At 37.5% G+C, this 20527-nt stretch overlaps 2 protein-coding genes across 5 annotated transcripts; one reads left to right on the top strand and one right to left on the bottom strand.

Annotated features, from left to right (window-relative positions):
* Positions 1–1210: 1210 nt before the first annotated feature.
* On the bottom strand, positions 1211–6756 carry prelid3a (PRELI domain containing 3A). 3 transcript variants are annotated; one of them, XM_047361244.1, is made up of 7 exons: positions 6214–6755; positions 4977–5145; positions 4744–4833; positions 4477–4547; positions 4205–4307; positions 1649–1725; positions 1211–1552 (listed from the first exon to the last, which is right to left on the bottom strand). In XM_047361244.1, the coding sequence occupies exons 1-6, from the start codon at positions 6246–6248 to the stop codon at positions 1654–1656; spliced, it is 540 nt and encodes a 179-aa protein (XP_047217200.1). In that variant the 5' UTR covers positions 6249–6755; the 3' UTR covers positions 1211–1552; positions 1649–1653. The 3 variants fall into 3 exon arrangements, with proteins under 3 accessions (XP_047217200.1, XP_047217198.1, XP_047217199.1); XM_047361242.1 differs by having other exon boundaries at positions 1211–1546; positions 6214–6754; XM_047361243.1 differs by having other exon boundaries at positions 1211–1725; positions 6214–6756.
* Positions 6757–9650: 2894 nt separating this feature from the next.
* elovl4a (ELOVL fatty acid elongase 4a) lies at positions 9651–17620 on the top strand. Of its 2 annotated transcripts, none has more exons than XM_047361796.1 (7): positions 9651–9911; positions 10734–10809; positions 12306–12493; positions 12685–12765; positions 14133–14304; positions 15519–15646; positions 15723–17620. In XM_047361796.1, the coding sequence occupies exons 2-7, from the start codon at positions 10743–10745 to the stop codon at positions 16047–16049; spliced, it is 963 nt and encodes a 320-aa protein (XP_047217752.1). In that variant the 5' UTR covers positions 9651–9911; positions 10734–10742; the 3' UTR covers positions 16050–17620. The 2 variants fall into 2 exon arrangements, with proteins under 2 accessions (XP_047217752.1, XP_047217751.1); XM_047361795.1 differs by having other exon boundaries at positions 9652–9906.
* The last annotated feature ends 2907 nt before the right edge of the window (positions 17621–20527 follow it).

Raw genomic sequence — 20527 nt, forward strand, 5'->3', positions numbered from 1 at the left:
TGTTTCTTTTTTTCTATAGAAAACATTAGGATTGTCTATGTGAGCAGCTGCAAAATCCAGACGAGCTTTGAAGTATCCAGTTTTGGTCAGCCTCCTCTCAGTCTATTTTGTCATTAAACTTGCTTCATACTGGCCAATGACGCTGGTGTTCCAGCACCTTCTAGTATAAGGCTGGGTTAAGCCTTAGTGGTTACTGTAATGTTGTTGAATGTCCTAACCAATTTTCTTTCATCTGAAGTTCAGTTTCCTTTTAAACTTCCACAGAATGTTTCAAGGGGACAAGGATACAAAAACACACATCAAACCTGTTCCTGAATTGATAACATAAGTCAGCAGTAAGCCTCTGGAATGACCAAAACCTCAACACCAAAGACAATATATGGAGTGTGCTTAAAGGCCAAGTTGTGCCAGGGCATGAACCAATTTAAATGAACTCTACTATTTCTGATAGTAATATTAGTGGAAGTATAAATTTGACCTTTCTTGGATAAGACAAAATCCACAACAAATTCAAACTTATGGTTCAAATAAAAACACTGATGTTCAAAAGAAGTTCAAAACTAATATGAAATTCATGCATGTGATCTGTGAGCTCTTCATGAGAACGTATTTCTATTTTAAAGCTAATCAAAATTGGCAGTTATCAAGCAGTTAGTTTTATTCCACATTAAGATAATTATTTTCAACCTGCTTCAAACTAATCAGAATAATTTATTAGGTCCCAAAACACCAACACTGGCATGATCTTTTTGCATTTACACACAAGTCCTAACAGCCCAGCCCACTATAGGGCTAAATAATAAAAATAACTTAGCGCATCTTCATGTGCAGTACTTCAGAAAGACATATTATTTTAAAAACACTATGTAACTGAGGTTAAATCTCAGATTTTTTTCCAGGCCTACTTACCCGTACTAGTAAACTGCTGAAGACTGACAGATAGAGCTGATGTTATGCATGGAAAATATTGGCGATCCAGGACTGAAACTAATATGGCAGATATAAATCATGGCCAATCCATAATATATAATTTTTGTCAAGTGTAACACAAGATGAGCACCAGTAACATCTCTATACTTTAACCCTCTGCCACCATAGAAGTTCTCAGTGTTCAACAATACAGTATTAAAGTAATTCAAATAAAGCCTTAAAGCTAGTTGCATAATAATAAAATTGCACCGTACCTTGTTAAAAAAAACGTGTGTATCTCCCCGTTTCATCCATTTTCTATATCAAGTATTTTTCTTAAGGTATCACTTTATAAGTAATATAGAGTAGTAATGACATTCAAAATTTGTCTGCTAGGTTTGTTTAGTTGACACAACTCTCTGTTTTGTACCCTGCAGTTACTGGATTGAAAATGAGGAGTTAGCAATGAGCCACAACCATCAAACCTGCCCACACAATCTCAGAATGTTTCAAGAACCATTTCATTTGGCAAAGGTTTAGTTTCTTTTACATGAAACAATCCAACTGCAGCGGATCGGCAGATGCTTAGAGCTCCCCTTCAGGTACGAGGAAAGCTGTCGTCTGTGGATCTGGAATCCTACGACTCAAACAACAGAACATGTTTTATGAGATAAAAAAGACACTTTCTTTTGGCAATCTGATACAATTGAAGAACAAGTCTAAAGGAGGGCAGAGTTACCAGTTTCAGTAAATGTCACAGAGCGGTACGTTCTCCCTTTCAGAGTTTTGAATAATCCATTCAATGGCATCCCAGCCCTAAGGATCGACACAGGGAAAGAGATAATAAAAGACTTCACAGACGAGGAGACAGTGAAACATCCCTGTAAATATTAACATGCTCACTTCTCAGACATGCATTTCAGTAACTATGGCATGCAGACGTTTGGTCAAAGTGATCAAAACATTTAAACGCAAATGTCATAATTATAAAAATAACACACCTTTTTATATTACGTAATAATACATGTTTTTAGTAAAAGTTTAATGTTTCAGTTCTTCTTTGGACATTTTCATCCTGCAACAGACTTGATGAAATTATTTAGCTCTTGTAAAAACGTTCTTTGAGGGTCTAGTCATAAAATGATATTTAAGCTGGAAAACTGTGTTGTGTCAGTCTTACAGCTCTCTAAGTAGACTGTTGTTGATATAAAGATGAGTTTAAGATCCTTTTACATTTGCAAAAGTTGCCTTCAGTTTTTTTTAATAATGATACAACATTTGCCACCTGAATGTACTGGTATTTATTTGAATCTGCATGTTGCTAAGCATGACAAATCCCCAAATCATGATCAGTCCACCCTCATGCCTTACCAATAGACAAGGGTTCTTTCATTTCTTTCTTTTAAAATAAACATAATTTTGTAATCATTTTGCCTCTAAACAAGGATTTTTTAGACTTTTTGAGCAAAACAAATTGATGCACAAAATTCATGGTAACAGACGTTGGGAACTGTGGAAACAGCCACCTTTTTTGTAATCTGCAAGACTTCTACTTTCTCTGCCACAAATGGGGCAAAGAAAAAGCAACACTTCCAACAGACGTCGAGCACCTTTAAAACTGGTAAATTGAATATTATACTATGATGGTGAAGTGGCTAAATAGGTAACAGCCTAAGTTCCACATTTAAAAAACAATCAGATGAGAGCACAAATTTCTTATATACACTACTGGTCAAAAGTTTTAGACACACTTTCCCATTTAATGGTTTTCTTTATGTTTATGACTATTTACATTGTACATAGATTCTCACTGAAGGCATCAAAACTGCGAATGAACACATATGGAATTATGTAGCAAACAAATAATTGTAAAAGAACGTTAAATATGTTTTATATTTTAGATTCCTTAAAGTATCCGCCCTTTGCTGTGATGACTGAAATATTAACCTCTGGACGTCTCTCAATGAACCTCTGGGAAGTTCTTTCCAGACTGTTTGGAAAACCATTTTAGATGACCACCTCATGAAGCTCATGGAGAGAATATCAAGAGAGCAAAGCAGTAATCAAAGCAAAGGGCGGCGGCTATTTGGAAGAACCTAAAACACAAAAATGTTTAGATTTCACACTTTTTGTCTACTATATAATTCTATGTAAAAGAACTTTAAATGTGTTTTATATTTTAGATTTCTTAAAGTAGCCGCCCTTTGCTGTGATGACTGAAATATTAATCTTTGGTCGTCTCTCAATAAACGTCTAGGAGGTTCTTTCCAGACTGTTTGGAAAACCATTTTAGATGACCACCTCATGAAGCTCATGGAGAGAATATCAAGAGAGCAAAGCAGTAATCAAAGAAAAGAGTGGCTATTTGAAAGAATCTAAAACATAAAAATGTTCAGAATTATTTCACACATTTTGTTTACTACATAAATCTATGTGTGTTCATTTACAGTATTGTTGCCTTTGGTGAGAATCAACAATTTAAATGAAAATAAAGAGACCCGTTAAGTGAGAAAATGTATGTAAAACGTTTGACCTGTAGTGTGACATAATGTTTGAACTTCAACACCTGATTTGTAAAAATCCATTTTACTGATTGACAAATAACAAAGATAAAGAAATATGAAGAGAAAATTTGTAATCAAGTGCCTTGAAATACTGTTAGCATATTGTCATGTTACAACCACATGTGCTGCTGTGATCTTCACAGGGAAAGGATACATAGATCCCTTTACTCCAAAACTGCAAAATACAATTGTGGCAGAGGTTCACCTTCATTAGACATACAGCCAGAGCTACAAAAGGATGGTTTATATCAAAGCATATTCATCAATTAGAATGTCCCAGTCAAAGTCCAGGCCTAAATCCAATTGTATAACCTGTGGCAAGACTGAAAATGATCTACACACATATGTTCTCCACTCAATCTGACTATGAGTTGAAGAAGAACTGCAAGAATGCCTGTTTCTAATTGTTTAACGCCTGTGGAGTCATGCCCCAAAAAGACTTGCAGGAATAACTGCAGCCAAGGAAGTTCTGGAACTCAGAGAGCCTGAATACAAAGAAACATCAGACTCTTCATGTTCATAACCATTCAATTTCACATATATGTGCTACATTCTGTTGGTCTATCACATAAAACTCAATAAAAAACACGAGATTTGTGGTTGTAATGTTACAATATACTAACAATTCAATGGGTGTGAGCACTTCTGCAAGGCACTTTTTAACATATGGTCTTTATAGTGTACATTATTATATTAGTAATTATAAATACAAGGAATTTATTCTGTCCTACCTTGCGGGCGTTGGCAGACATACTCCTGACCATCATCCCCTCTAAATAGCTGCTCAGACTGACTCCCTTCACTGTAATGATGGCTTCCTGTGTTAGGACAGTACTGAGGAGCAGACACAGAGATATACAGAAAGGGGGAAAACGTGATTATTGTAAAATCTTGGAAATTCAAGAACACAGCTTATTTTATACCACAATTTGGGTAACATGCACTCTCTAACAAAACAGATGCTTAAAAAAATTAGGTGCAAAATGGAGCAACAGTCACTTACACCTCTGGGTTCTCTGGGTGTGTCGTGTAAACAAGCCTCTCATCTACCGATATCAAGTTGGTAAGGGTAATCTGGTGGATGAAATTTATTCAAAATATGTTATAAATAAGACATTTACATGGAATTTTATACTGCAGAAAGAATGATTACAGATAGATGCAAAGATTAAATGTTTATGATCAGTACTGTTCCACAGTTTACTCATTCACATTTGTAGTTTTTTAGGTGCAAAGGCAGCATATTACTGAATAAAATGTTGGGACTCACATTTGTTGAGCACAACTCCATCTTTTTCTCCTCTGGATCGACTATGGAATGTTCCTTCACGTATGTCTGTGTCTGGTTGGTTCCCAGTATCTACAGACACATAAATACTCAAGCCAATCTCGGGGAAGGTGCTTCAAGATCAGTGATAGGACTTATGTTAGTCACGACTTAACACCCTCTATTAAAACCTAAATGTAGATATATTTCTCTACACCTGAGTGTTTAGGACTGACCGCTCGTACGATACTCGGTAGCCCCCACTCCGTGCTGAGAAGTCTGTGGCTGTGAAGGCGTCCCTCTGCGTCCAGACTGCGATCCAACACATCCACCCCAACCACATTGGGGTTCATGGGGTTGGGGTACTTCCTCATGGCAGCCTTGATCACAGTCTCCCAGGGGTAACTGCACAAAAATCAGGGCAGAATAATGTCAACCTGCAACAATAAAATGAAAAACATCAAATATATCCTGTTGTGGGACAAAATGGGACTTTGTACACGTCTAAGATAAAAAATATGATTCAATTTACCAGTGCTCCGTAAAATGATGCAAGGGCAACTATAACATCATAAATATTGGTGCTTCTGCTAGAAACCAAACTGATGGGGCAATTTAAAATAAGATACACGATAACATGAGTTGCACAGCTGTATAAAGCTTGCTGATGGCAATGCATCCTTTGTCCTGTATCCCCTCTGCTTTTTACTGTATTAAATACTCAAAATCAACCACACAAGGCTTTCCAGTTCCAACATGAAGTGTAACATCGTTGGGGAGTTGTCCGGGATGTACCACAACATACATATATCAGCATGTTGAAGAAACGCTTACATGATTATATGCAGTATATTTCAAGTCCAGATCATTTTCTCTGCAACGGGGTTATTTTTACGAGGTTTTCCCAAAGGGATCAGGCATAACATTATGACTATTGGCAGGTGACATTAACAACAATAATTGCCCATTAGTCATGATGCATGTTTCTACGGCTTCTTCCAAAGTGGCTCGCGGGGAAGCTGATGCCCATCTCCAGCGGTCTATGGGCGGGAGGCGGGGTACACCCTGGACAGGTCACCAGTCCATTGCAGGGCATTGACCGCAAAACATGCTGGGGATATATTTTTGCCTGATTGCAGTATTTCTAAAAGTCAGCCTTTGAACGATATAACAGAATTTGACATTTCCAATAATGTTAATTTCCAACTACAATGGCATTGGAGGTTTGTGGATATGGGCCACATGGGTTCCTATTTATCTTGTGTGTGTAGCTGGTGGAGGGCTCAGAAGGAGGGGCTCGCCCAGGGCACCAGTCATTTAAAACCCGCCACTGCCCATTGGTAGGACCGAATTTACTGACAGTAAAAAACAATAATTATGTAGCTGAATAATTCACCATTACAGACCTACAATCATAGACAGTTTTAACCTTCTTTAATAATGCTCCAAACAACAAACATCCGCAGTACCGACCTGAAAACATGTTCGGTGCTCCAAATCTTCATCATACCAGAGTCTTCTCCTCACTGTTGGAAAAAGAAATAAAAGCCGAAACTACACCTTACCGGATCATCATGATCACCATACAAGAAAAACGATCGATATGTTGAAACCGGGCCTGAACACTGTTCTGAGCTCACGACAGTCAAAGGGCCGAGCCCTGAGGAAACATCACCGTGCAGGCTGTCATGTCTGAGCCGCGGAAAAACTGCGCAAAAATCCTCTGCTGATTCACAGCTAGAAAACAGATAAAGGGATAAAGAATGGCTGGGACAAGAGCCGGTGCAGGAGCCGATTAACAAAGTGTCAAGAGTCACAGAGTAACATACGACATTCTCCTCAACAATGCCAAAATAAAACGCTGCTGAACTCTTTAAACACCGTTTTATTCGAATGCCAATCTTAGAAATGTCATATGAAGTCACATAAATATGAATAATAAATACGCATAATACAGCTGTAGCTCAGGATATTATTTATCCTAATAAAATTATTTTAAAATACTTTTACTATGTTGAATCCACAGACAACTGCCAACGGGCTCTGCTCTTCCTGTCTGCTCTGTCTGGCTGACGTGATGCAGCTGATGCTTTGCTGCTGCATCCGACTCCCGTTGTGCGCATGCGCATCACATCTTCACCCCTCCACCACTCTCCCTCACTCAGCCCTCCTCAAGTGGAAGAAAAGAGGTGCGCAGTATCAAGCCGCACAAGGATACCGCAAACTGCTCCGGAAATTCCTCTCATGGCCATCAAATAAAAGAGGGACAGCTGACGTAACTACATTGTTACTTTCGCAGACAAAATTATTAGAAAGGAAATGTAACATGTTGTGTAAATTAATTAGATGGGGATGTGGATTTAAAGTAATTTGTTTCTTGATGTTACTACTTGTAGAAGATGTGTCTTCTATTTGGGTTTAGATTAATTTTGCAGAATGACCAAAAAGTATCTCTCATCAAAACCAGATTAACAATATATGAAGGAAACAAAGATGCATGCTCTGTTTTACACTTTGCAAAAACACACATAATATAGTAAAACTACGAAAAAGAAAATGTTAATGCAGTCAGGTATAAATAAATGTGTATATACACATGCATATTATTCAAAACAAACACATAGGCACTTGAAACACAACAGTTTGATCCAAAAAAAAGACTTTTACCGAGTTTATATTTCATATTTTTGAGAGATGGACTGCACTGCAGTTTCAATATGACCAACAGTTTCGTATAAAACAGTAGAAAGTACAGCTGATTTATCTGTCTTTAATCATGACAGGGAGGAATATATCAAGTAGGCCGATGTAGACTTGCATACATAACAACACAGGTTCTAAACATATTTATGTATAATGATGCACCCATCCTGGGTTTAACTGCCGCCCCCAGGTCATTTACTGCATGTCTGCCCCTCTCCCTGTACTGCTACTAATAAATAAAGGCCACTAGTGCCACAGAAACCTTTACAACCTGGATCTTAAATTCACTAAAGAATAGTCCTGAATGATAAAACATTTAATTAAATGGCACAATTAGATAACTCCCCAGATAATATTACAATTTATAAGATACAGATAAATCAAACTGTATCAAATAGAAAGAGAATTTAGACCTGTATTAATAAATTATTTTTAATTAAGAAAAAGAGTTGGATTTACAATGTTTTTTTTTTACTTGTAGGTGTAAATATGATACATTTAAATTATAGTTTTAAAACTAAGACCACATATAAGAAGAGAAAAAAGTAAAAGCAACCTTATGTTAAAATATTCCAGTAGTGGAAGAAGATTAAATCAAGTAATGAAATACAATTCAATACATGGATACACTGCTGATTTAAAAGACAGAATGGCTATAATTAATATAAAAGAAAAACTAACACACCCTATTTGGTAGCACAGAAAAAAAATCTGCTGGTAAAATCACATATTTAAAGGTTGTTTAAAAGGAAAAGTGAATTAGCAAATTTTATCCTTCTAGGTGGACTATTACAGAGAATGGGTGCCTTGATAAAAAAAATCTGAATATCATTGGTTCTCAGCATGAACTATGGCACAGCCTTGGCTGAGGGCCTCATGTTTTGGCTAAGAGTGTTTGGTGTTAGGAGGTCAGAGATGTACTTTGGCCTAAACTGCTGGACATTAGTGAAATTTTACAATCAAGTCTAGAATCCCCTTGTTCCAATAAAGAGATGCTAACATATGATTAAGGATGCTTAGTTTGTCTTTTTGATGTATCCGCTGTTTGTTTATCCTTGTTCCTTTGATCTTCTGGTCTTTGTAGGAAGTCTGGCTAATGTATACGGGACCATTTTTATTTTTGCCAGCTTTCTAACTCAAACAAGTGTAAAGTGAGTAACAGCAGTCTAATCAAGACAATGTGGAATTTTGAATGACGTTAGATAAAACTGAACATCAACATGGCATAGGCATAAAAAGTCACACTGTGCCTGCGGATGGCATGTCTCAGATATAACATGCACACTAAAAACTGAAAGGATCCAAGCACACAGCCCTGAGGAACCGGACAGTTCATCTTCCTTTATTACACTTCCCAATGGCCACTCTAAAAGTCCAGCAAATACAGGGGTTGGACAATGAAACTGAAACACCTGTCATTTTAGTGTGGGAGGTTTCATGGCTAAATTGGACCAGCCTGGTAGCCAGTCTTCATTGATTGCACATTGCACCAGTAAGAGCAGAGTGTGAAGGTTCAATTAGCAGGGTAAGAGCACAGTTTTGCTCAAAATATTGAAATGCACACAACATTATGGGTGATATACCAGAGTTCAAAAGAGGACAAATTGTTGGTGCATGTCTTGCTGGCGCATCTGTGACCAAGACAGCAAGTCTTTGTGATGTATCAAGAACCACGGTATCCAGGGTAATGTCAGCATACCACCAAGAAGGACGAACCACATCCAACAGGATTAACTGTGGACGCAAGAGGAAGCTGTCTGAAAGGGATGTTCGGGTGCTAACCCGGATTGTATCCAAAAAACATAAAACCCCAGCTGCCCAAATCACGACAGAATTAAATGTGCACCTCAACTCTCCTGTTTCCACCAGAACTGTCCGTCAGGAGCTCCACAGGGTCAATATACACGGCCGGGCTGCTATAGCCAAAGCTTTGGTTACTCATGCCAATGCCAAACGTCGGTTTCAATGGTGCAAGGAGCGCAGATATTGGGCTGTGCACAATGTGAAACATGTATTGTTCTCTTATGAGTCCACCTTTACTGTTTTCCCCACAAGTAGTTTCAGATCATAAAAAAGTATATGTATCTCAATCATCTTACGAGTAGCTTTAATATGATTAGCTGTCTCATTAAACTGTTTTATTCTAACGAACACCTGTATATTCTTTTGAAAGTGAAACCGGAAACGTCCGATATGCGTTGTGTGACTTTGCCCTCCGCTTCCAGGGATTTGGGGTGCTATTCGTTGGAGCAGCCTCGCATTGGAGGGCAGGATGGTACCTTGAGAAGAAATTTGTGCTGTACGCCGTTGGTTCATCGGTCCGTTCATTTCACTCTGGATCCAGGTTCATTGTTTTTTTTTTTTTTTTCTGAACAGGATCAGCAAACACCAGTGTTATCAGCTGCATCTGCGTGACCTTGCACTGACTGTAATATCAGAAGGATTTTAGAAAGCATCCGCACGGTAAGGTAAAAGCATCCCTACTCGCGCAGAGCAATAGAAGGCGAGATCGGTGCCGATATTATTGTGTTTTAAAGCATGCTTCACACAAATAGGTAAAGAGTTGAAAATACAGGCCATCTGCTTTGTATCGGAAGTTTTCATTTTGATCACTAAGATAAATTTGAATAAATCAGATTGAAGTAGGCCCGGTTAAGCCTTGTATTGCAGTTTTAAGGCCGCGCTGCATCCCACTGAATGTGAATTCTAACGCAACATAACAAGCTCACATTGCAAATATATGAGCCAAGTCCGCCTGGAATTACAGGTCGGCTTTTTATTCATTATTTGGTGATGATGATCTTATTCTTAGCTTGGTAGGACGGCAGATCCTGCAGCATCGCTTGATCCGCTCCCGAGAGGAGGAAGAGGAGGAGCAAGGGAATGATTTTTGGTTTATTAAATCTTACCGTGCTACAGAATATGAGCTCATTCATTGTAGCCTGAGACAATCTCCCCTCTCCTACCACTGGTGGTCGTGTTTAGGTCAGATGTGCTGAAACATGCGCTCTGCAGACCGGTGGTCCCCTGTGTGCGCAATAAAGTCTGTGGCTCATCAATCAGAGCCTCATGGGACAGCAGGCTTATAACAGGCCTCCTGATTGCCACTGGCTCTATTGTTTTGATTGATTTACAGACCCTTATTAACGGGCTGTTATTTCAGAACGATGTATACTGAAAGTAGAATTAACAAAATGATTAGATCCAGCGTGACATTGGCAATGACTCCTCTCAAGACTCAGATTATGACCTGAGTATTTTTTTTTTCTTACCTGTCTGTTTTATTGCAGGTCGTTACCATGGAGATTGTCACACATTTAATCAACGACACCATAGAGTTTTACAAATGGACCCTGACTATTGCAGGTAACACTGAAGTTAGAATGCTTGTTTTATGAATGTGCAGGTGTGTAGGTTTGAATTTCCTGATATGAGTCAGTTTCAAGTAAGTGCAACACTGCAGCACCATGCATTAAGGGATGAATCACAGTTGGGTTAGACATGAACACATTGTTCCTGCCTTAGATGTTAACTGTAGCTACATCGCCTTCTAGCTTTATGTAACTTGTGTGTTAATTGAGTTTTTTTTCTTCCTTTTGTCCTATTTTTTGTCCTATATTTTGTGCTTTCTAAAACAATCCCATGTAAACACAGACCCGTTTCTAGAATTGTTTTTCATCCTTAATAAACAATGACCCAAAATGTCATAGTAATTATAACAGATAATTAGTATAAAGTGTGGTGAGTTAACCTAGTCACTGGCATACATCAAAAACAAAAAAAAAGGCATGCAGCATGTGCTTAAAGATTTCTGGTGAAAATGACATTAGGCCTGGCTCTTTATGAATACTATTTGGCTTAGCTGTATATATTTTGAGGCCCTCAAAACTGGTTTTCCTGGGAAGCCCTTGTTAAAATCCATAAGATATTAATTTTTACATGTTACAAGAGATAATATAACCAAATTAAGCTCTCTGTGTGATGGCTGGGATTGCCTAAAATCATAATTCAGATGGTGGTATGTTCTAATGGAGGATACAATCTTAAACTTTTATAGAAGATATCCTTTATATTAGATGCGAGAGCAGGCTGCAGGGAAAAGTTAGTTAGCTGGATGCAAAAATGTGCATTTTGCACAGGTTACCAAGATGGCAGAACTGTCATATTCTTTATCTTAACTATTAATGCATCTCTTTTTGTATTTAAAATTACAAAAGAGGTCAATAAAATTTATTTAGAGACATTTTGGTAATAAGACCCAGATCGATTAGGTTTGCTATTAAACTTAACATCTGTATTTAGTGTTGTATAATTATTTATTATAAAATAAGAATACAAATAAGTATTTGTACAATACTTATTTCTTTTTCCTATGCTTTTTTTTTTTTTTTTGCAAATCTTTCTCCCAAACAATATGTTCCTCCACACTCTAGTTTTCAGCGTTGCAGCGCTGACTTGTTAGAGATATTTTGTGCACAAAAAATCCCCACGGCAGAGGCCTTCTGAAAATGACAAGAGAAAAATCAAGTGAAATGAGTCTCAGGATATGGGACAAATCAGTCATGATCTTGACCCTTGTTTTGTAGGAAACTGTCTAATTCTTCAGTTTTAGACAAATGTTTAGGAAATTTATACCTTCTGGACAGGATTTTTTATTTTCCTCTGCTTGTACTTTATCTGGTGATGGCACTAGAATTGTACATTTAAATCGTGTTACTGTAAGCAAGATGAATAAAATGGGTATATTGAAGCCCAGACTTTTCAAAAAACATCTTGCAAGTTTTCTGAAAGCAGGTCCTATAACATGAACATTTATCATTAAGTATGCTTTATATAACAGAGCGGTAATGTGTGTCCTGCAGACAAGCGAGTGGAGAAATGGCCTCTGATGGACAACCCGCTCCCCACACTGGCTATCAGCACCTCCTATCTGCTCTTCCTCTGGCTGGGCCCCAAATACATGAAGAACAGAGAGCCCTTCCAGCTCCGCAAGACCCTTATTGTCTACAATTTCAGCATGGTCTTCCTGAACTTCTTCATCTTCAAAGAGGTACATCTGCATAGATTTAGCTGTCATTTCATCTGTGCAAGTTTCAGTCACAGTATTCCCAAAATAGGTATTCTGCAGCGATTACACACTTATTGGTCAGCCAATTTGCTTGTAGTGCGTCTCTTTTTTTATTGTGCTTCTGTTCCATCTGAGTCTGTCCCTTAATAGAGTTACTCTCTTTGTTCTTCTAGCTTTTTATGGCAGCTCGGGCAGCACAGTACAGTTACATATGTCAACCCGTGAACTATTCAGACGACCCCAATGAAGTCAGGGTGAGTGTTTTGGAGCCTGGGTAGCTGAAAGACGTCAAAAACAAGCACATGGACACTCCCCTGCAGAATATGGTGTGCTGCAAATGTAGTCACACCACTTCAATTATTTCATATGTTGTCACATTACAACCACAAACACATAATTGGTTTTCAGAATGGTTTTACAAAACGAGTTGTAGCAAGACTTGAAATTGCAAAGTATTGGTACAACTCTTTAGAGGAATGTATCTACCAGCTTTGCACATCTAGAGACTTTTGCCCATTCTTCCTTGCAATACAGTTTAAGTCCAGACAGATTGAATGGAAAGCTTCTGTGAGCAATTGTCCCCATCTCGCCACACTTTCCCAATTGGGTTTTAGGTCTGGACTTGGACTGGGTCATCCTAACAACTGTATGTTTAGACTCTATGCCCTTCATGAAACTTACCAAAAGTCTCAAGTTTCTTCTTCCAGGAGTTCCTTGTATTTAGCTCCCTCCAACAATTCTACTTGCTAAAAAAGAGCATCCCCACAGCATGATGCTGTCACCACCTTGCTTCATACTGGGATGATGTTTTCAGGGTGATGTGCTGTATCAGTTTTCCATCCCAAATAGCATTTTGCTTAATGACTAAAATGTATTGACTTTGCTAGGCCAAAAACATATGCCCATCACACTTGTGAGACTTTTATTTGTAAAAAAAAAAGAAAACAATGACATATTTTCCTCACTTCAACATAATTCTACTTTGTGTTGCTCTATCAAATAAAATCCAAATAGCACACACTGAAGTTTTAAGTTGTAATAAAATGTTCAACAGGTATGAATACTTGTGCAAGGCAGAGTACATTTACTGTCTCAAAGTTCTTCCAAATTTAAATGACCTACTTTCTTCAATTTCTTCTCTATGCAGTGGCACATTTTCTATAATATATCAAAGACTCGTTTTTGCACATATTTTGAAACTTTATTGGCTACAAAGCTGCAATGTACCAACATGATTAGGACAATCCATGTGAGCATTTCCTTGTTGCTTCACTGTCTGGTGTTGTAAACCTGATCAGCCTTAGTTCAGGTGGACTGTAGAAAAACATGTGAGCTGATGGAGGAATTGGTGTTCAGTTTCACCTTGCTTTCTGTTGCTCCATGACATAGATACTAGCTTGACAGAAAAACCAGGAGCAGATTGTTCTCAGTTTACTCTGAGGTTAAGATGTCAAAGATGAGAGTTCAAAATTAACACATCTCCCTCACACATGTTTAGCTTCTGGTTGTATTAAAGATGGATATCTGAATCCAGTCTGCATTTGTTAGTGTTGAAACTGTTTTTGTTCAAATGTTCTCACCTTTACCTCGCTGATTCCCCATGTGTTCCTTTGGGAGACAGGTGGCAGGAGCTCTGTGGTGGTATTTCATTTCCAAAGGCATTGAGTACCTGGATACAGTGTTTTTTATTCTGAGGAAAAAGTTCAACCAGGTTACCTTCCTGCACGTCTACCACCACTGCACCATGTTCACACTCTGGTGGATCGGCATCAAGTGGGTGGCAGGAGGACAATGTGAGTTGCTCACAACATCATAAATCTTAGCAGCTAATGCAAAATCCACCAATTTTTGTCTACTCTAAAAAATATCCTAAACAAGTAATTATGTTGACCTTTCAAAATAATGATAAAAATGGTCTTCAAAATTAAAGGATCAGTATTTAACTGAGTAGATGATTGCAGGAAAATAATTTATTTTACAAATAGAACAAATTATAAAAAATTTATTATGTTGGCCTCTGAAATATAAGGTTAAAAAACTCTTCAAAATAAAAGCGTCAATATTTTATGGAGTATATCATTGCATTAAATTGATTCCATACTAATGGAACTAAACCAATACTGAAAAAGAGATTGTGTTGCTTTTTCAGAATGAACGTCAAGATAGTGTTCAAAATAAAACCCACAACCTTTTATAGAATAGATAATTGCAAAAGGAAATTCCATGTTACTCATGAAACTAAACCAACCACGGAAAAAGGATAATGCTGAATTTTCAAATTAAAGCTTCAAGATACTCCTCAATATAAAAGGTTTGAGATTTCATTTAGTAGATTACTGCGACATAATATTCCACATCACTAATATAACTAATCCAATCACAAAAAGGGGATTTCAAATTAAGTCTGAATATAATTGTGAAATGATTAACGTTTTCAACAATGAACAATACAAGACAAAAATATTGGAGAGAGATGAAATCCAGTCAGATCTAATTTTAAGTCAGTGAGACTTAATCTAAAGCTGTTTCAAAATATAAAAGTAAATCTATTTCTTTCATAGCAAACTGTAAGCTTAATTCCATTCCATTCTGTGTTTTTTTTTCATCAGATTTAAAAATGATAGATTTCCCCAAAAATGTAAGAGGGCCTAAAAAGTCCATCGCTTTTTGACTTGTTTTGGTATTAGTTTTTTCTGTAAATCTCATTGACCGAGAATTAATTGACAAATACTAGATTAAGACTAAAATGATTAGAAATGACTAAATTGTGACTTAAATTAAGATAAACTTTAGTCAAAATACTTTGACTCAGATTAAAATAAAATATGCTGTCAAAATGAAGACTGCTCCACAAGGGCCTTTAACTGTGCTGGCCGACACCAAAGTTTCGCCAGAACAAGTCAGAAGGACAGAGTTTTCCACTTTGTTGCTTTAATGGAAAAGTACAAGAACGATTTAGAGCAACCTGGTTTTACACTTGCTTAGTCCTACTGTATTCTTCCTGCAGCATTCTTTGGTGCACACATGAATGCTCTGATCCACGTCTTGATGTATCTGTATTATGGCTTGGCTTCTTGTGGACCCAAGATCCAAAAGTACCTGTGGTGGAAGAAATATTTGACTATCATCCAGATGGTAAGAAATCAGAATATGTAAGTAGATTTTTTTCTGTTATTGAATTTAACAAATTTACTTCTGTTGCACGCCTCAGGTTCAGTTCCACGTCACCATCGGCCACACCGCCCTGTCGCTCTACGTCAACTGCGACTTCCCCCACTGGATGCACTACTCTCTCATCTGCTACGCCATCACTTTCATTGTCCTGTTCGGCAACTTCTACTACCAGACCTACCGTCGCCAGCAGCCCTCACGCCGCGACATGTCATCTTCTTCAAAGGTGGGCAAGGCTGTCTCCAACGGCAACCTGAACGGGCTGAGCAGAGCCGCCAATGGAGCGCCTCTAATGGGAAACAAAGAGGAGAAGCCCCAGGAGAACTCTGGCAGGAGAAAGAGAAAAGGACGTGCTAAAAGAGATTAGAAGGGGAGGTAAGGGAAAGGTGAGCTAGGACCTCTACTCTAAACAAGAAACACTTAATTTAAGCAAGGTTTAGAGGGATGGATGTGTCCAGGTAAGGTTTATTTCTTTAAGTCACAATGACCTGAGTTGTAGATAAAAATATGAGGTCTTTGGAAGTGAATTGATCTGTTAAAAGGAGGTGTCAAAGGTCAGAAGCAAGATGACCACCAATAAATAACCCAAAATTAAATAATACGGTTTGGATATATCATGGTATTCTCTCTCTTTATCGTGGTTTAGATGTGGTACAAAAAGAGGTATTTAGTTTCCAAACATGGAGCCTGATAAGGAAACCTTTGTCAGATCCCTCTAGGGGGTGCTGTAAATGCTCCATCAGGGGAGGCCTGAGGTGTTTAAGGAAAGGCTGTAAATAACAAACACTGCTGTAAAGAGACAGGAATACAGATAATAACATACGCACAAACACTTCAGTTTCTACTTGAACTTAGTATTTGTTTGTTTATCATCTTTATAGCTATAAAAATATTAATATAATTTTGTCCTCCTTTTATTCGAGCTTGTTGATGAGATGTCTGAATTAATTTGTTCAGATGTTTTTTTTTTATTTATTATTTCTATTCTGTTTTAATAAGGGATCTAACTTTAAGGATGCCATGCATTAAAATGCAGCAAAGAGTAAAATGTATATAGAAATAAAAAAGGAATACAATCCTTTGAGAGTGGGATGATATTGTTCCATCATTGCCTATCACATGGGATAATGATCATCTCATGCTTTTTGTCTGTATATGACTAAAACTCATTTTATATATCCATACTTGTTTGTCATGTGATGAAATGTTACCAATGTTCTCCGATGAGATTCTATGTTTCGTCCCTCTGATAGAAAAACAGGGCACTTTTTGTTGTTTGACATGTTTAAATGTATTTTTATAGTAGATCTTCTCTGAACTTGCTGTTTGTCTTGGAACCAGAAAGCAAGATGTAGTTGGGTTCTGGATTCGTTTCTCGTGTTTATAGAGATTGCAGAGAATCCATTTTTTGATCAAAGCGACCACCTTTAGCACTGCTTTCTTCAGTTGAAATATCTTAACATTTTTCAAGTGTCTCTGTTTGCAGTCAAATGCTCAGGTTATATTTCATGCCTTGAGCTAAGCTGAATGTAAATTTATCTCCAAAGGACTCCGATTAAAAGAGGTAAACCAGTCCAAGTCCTTCCACTGTTTAAAACTAGATCTGGTGACAGGTATGTTATGTCACTGTTAAAAATACTTTTGCATTGTCTCTCAAATTCATGTTTATCATCTCTCTATCAGCAACCAACCAATGCATTTATTATTTACCTATTATCATATATTTAATCGTATGTAAATACCCGTTTCCATCTAGCTGAGAGTGAATTTCTGTGTATTTGTCTTATTTGTGTGATGTACATATTACATTGTGATATTTTGTACTCTGCTCATTTAAGAGTGGACAGTTATCTATCCACAAGGCTTCTGTTTTTTTTTTGTTTTGTTGCTTTTTTGGGATTATAACTTTCTTCAAATTAAAATCAATGCCTGAACTTATTTATCTGTCTACATTTTGATGATGCTAATACATTTTCCAACACTAGGGGGCGGGCTCTAGTAACAGCATTTTAACAATCTCACTTTATAAACAAAATGCTCAATCCCCACGATTAAAATCATCCTCCGTAATGACAGAATAGACTCCTTTTTAATAAAAAAAAATTATGAGATTAGTGTAATCTGTATATTTGTGAATAACATAATGAAACATTTGATCTCTTGCCTTAATGGATCAAAGAAAACAGTTTTCAAACTGTGGTACAAATACTACTGGTGTACTTGAACTTTAGTGAGTTTAATTTTAGAGGAAATTTCAACATTAATAATTTCCTAGGTGGATTGGAACTTGTTAACTGTGTTGTAGCGGATGAAAGGAAACCACCACTGGTGGCTACTTTTAATGTTTTCCATTTACTAGTTGGAACGTGGATCTGGGAATAATATCAAGCCCATTTCGACCGTGTTCCAGTTTTAATTTCGAAAACCAGTGGGACTTTCTAATTGACACATCTCAATAACAAGAGATGATACGCTCACAAAGCTAACCAGCTAGTCAGGTGTAAGCTGTATCAATCCGCCCATGAGCTGATTGGCCACACAGTTTATTATGAGACAATTTCAAACAACTACTAGACTATGAAAGCACAGGAGAATATGATCTTCAATACTCTTGTACAACTGACAATCCGATGCAAAATTCAAAACGTGACTCCTTTCTTGAGGGAGCTAGAGCAGACTGATAAGTTGCAGATGGTGTGATGGATTGACACAGACAGCAGACTCAAGCAATCAGTTTGAGCTGTTTTAAATCACTAAAGTAAGGTAAAACAGTATGTCTGACAAGCTTATTAGCTTCCACCACTGCTAGGATTATTTTTACCTCTCCAACAAGGTCATTGTGACATGACATTGTTCTATAACTGTTAAAACAAGTGATAATAATGTCACAGATTCTCCCTTTAAAAAAATGCAGACCCTCTAAGTGGTGAAAGCAAATACTTGGAACTTTACATAGACTCTACCCCTAAAGACTCGAGACTCAAATAAGATGGAGAGAAAACTGGGAAGTGTGTACAGAAATGACTGGTTGTTATGGTACTGTGTGTCACAGTATATATGGGTTCTTCATAATGTTTCTCAAAAGTTAATTTCAGTAGAAACAGCAACTTTCTCTTGATTTTGTAACTAAATATGGAGTGCATGAATACACCATATCCTTCAATCAACATTGATGTGTCAATGGGTAAACATGTTGTTCTTTTCCCTTTCTTTTCTATGATAAAACAAACTAAACAGTTTTAAAATGTATGTCAACATGGTGGCATGTAGAAAACTTGGTATTAACTGAGGTTGTACTCGTTATAAAAAGTTTCAGAACCACTGCACTAGGATCAATAATACATTCCATTTTGCACTGCAGTGCTTGCTGGCAGAGTGTTATTTGTAGAAATGGGTTGAACCCCCATGCGCTTAAATTTGAGTTTATTGAAACGCTAAACCTGAGTTTTTTCTGTACTTTGCAGTTCTGTTTCATAAGATTTTTGATTTTACACTGCTAACCGAGTATCTTAACTGAAGTAAACCTTTCTAAATTGAATGTGTGCCATCACAGAAGTAACTACCTCCTACACCAAGAGTAGGTCAAAGGAGTTGATTGTGTGCCAGGACTGTTATTACTGTGATTCATTGTCAAATAACACCATGGTAAAGTATGTTGGCTAATGGTAGTGAATAGATTCCAGTTAAAAACAGCTGCATAAAAAGCATGGGTACCATGAAAGAAATGGGAAAAACTCTTTTCAGTTTAAGTGTATTTTTTTGTTCGGTCCCTTACACATTCCCCTTCCCATTTCAATGAATTTAGACAAAGGTTTCCATGGTTACCTCACACAGCAGCTGTGTGTCTGCCCTCACCTCACAGGCATAAATACCCTCCCAACCCAACCCCTCATTCCCTCTTCTTCAAGCTTTTTCTCCTTAAATCAGCTGGCATCTACATGGGAAAGCGAACCAGTGCAGTAAACTATTAAAAAAGGTTTATGTGTGTGTGTGGTTGGGTTGGTGTGTGTGTGGTTGGAGCAGTCAAAAGGAGGCATTTTGTGTTTTGCTGTGTGTCAGACTGTGAAATTGTTTTTCTGCATGTATGTTTATGTAGCACCCCTGTAGAGTTTAAGAGTAGGAGGCCTGCAATTACAGCGGGTTATTTTATGGATGTTGTTTTCGTTATTCCAAATTTCACAACTTGTTGACTCAGTTCTACGTTCCACAATGCAGCGGCATTTTCTTTGGACTAAACCCATGTCCTATTGGAACCCCTTCCCCACAATCTGTTTGGATGCACAAAACAAGTTCCTAAAGGCACTATTTTAATCATTAAATTGTCAATAAATGTTAATTAATTAGTGTTTATAGTAAGTATCTATTCCATTTCCGTATGCAGATAAATGCAATATATTTTCCAAAGATGAAGTACTTATTGAGACTTCTGACAAAAAAAAACATGGGCTAACCATTTTTTTAAGGATGTGCATGCGTGGGTTCTCACTGGGTACTCCAGCTTCCTTCCACAGTCCAAAGACATGCCTGTTAGGTTAATCGGTCTCTAAATTGCCCTTAGGTATATGAATGAGTGTGTGCTTGGTTGTTTGTGTGTTGACTGGTGACCTGTCCAGGTGTATCCTGCCTCTCGCCCATAGACTGCTGGAGATAGGCACCAGCTTCCCCGTGACCAACTATGGAATAAGTGGTAGAAAATGATTGACTGTTAAAAAAAAGATTAAAAATATGTTTTTGCATACAGTGTCCTATTTAATTTTATTTGCTTATTTAACAGTTTTTGGCTCAACATTTATCTAAGGAGTCATAACTTCTTCCTTCCAGGAGCTTTAAAAATGAAGCTACTCC

The sequence above is a fragment of the Girardinichthys multiradiatus genome, chromosome 3 (assembly GCF_021462225.1).
Source record: "Girardinichthys multiradiatus isolate DD_20200921_A chromosome 3, DD_fGirMul_XY1, whole genome shotgun sequence".
NCBI lineage: Eukaryota > Metazoa > Chordata > Actinopteri > Cyprinodontiformes > Goodeidae > Girardinichthys > Girardinichthys multiradiatus.

What these genes read in the sequence shown, in the direction of transcription:
- prelid3a (XM_047361243.1), bottom strand. Translation starts at nt 6,248, where the DNA reads ATGATGAAGATTTGGAGCACCGAACATGTTTTCAG. An exon ending in AGCACCGAACATGTTTTCAG is followed by an intron (nt 5,146 to 6,213) that starts GTCGGTACTGCG and finishes ATTTTTGTGCAG; the next exon opens with TTACCCCTGGGAGACTGTGA. An exon ending in CACCCAGAGAACCCAGAGGT is followed by an intron (nt 4,308 to 4,476) that starts GTAAGTGACTGT and finishes TCTGCTCCTCAG; the next exon opens with TACTGTCCTAACACAGGAAG.
- elovl4a (XM_047361796.1), top strand. Translation starts at nt 10,743, where the DNA reads ATGGAGATTGTCACACATTTAATCAACGACACCATAGAGTTTTACAAA. An exon ending in ATGGACCCTGACTATTGCAG is followed by an intron (nt 10,810 to 12,305) that starts GTAACACTGAAG and finishes TGTGTCCTGCAG; the next exon opens with ACAAGCGAGTGGAGAAATGG. An exon ending in ACGACCCCAATGAAGTCAGG is followed by an intron (nt 12,766 to 14,132) that starts GTGAGTGTTTTG and finishes TTTGGGAGACAG; the next exon opens with GTGGCAGGAGCTCTGTGGTG.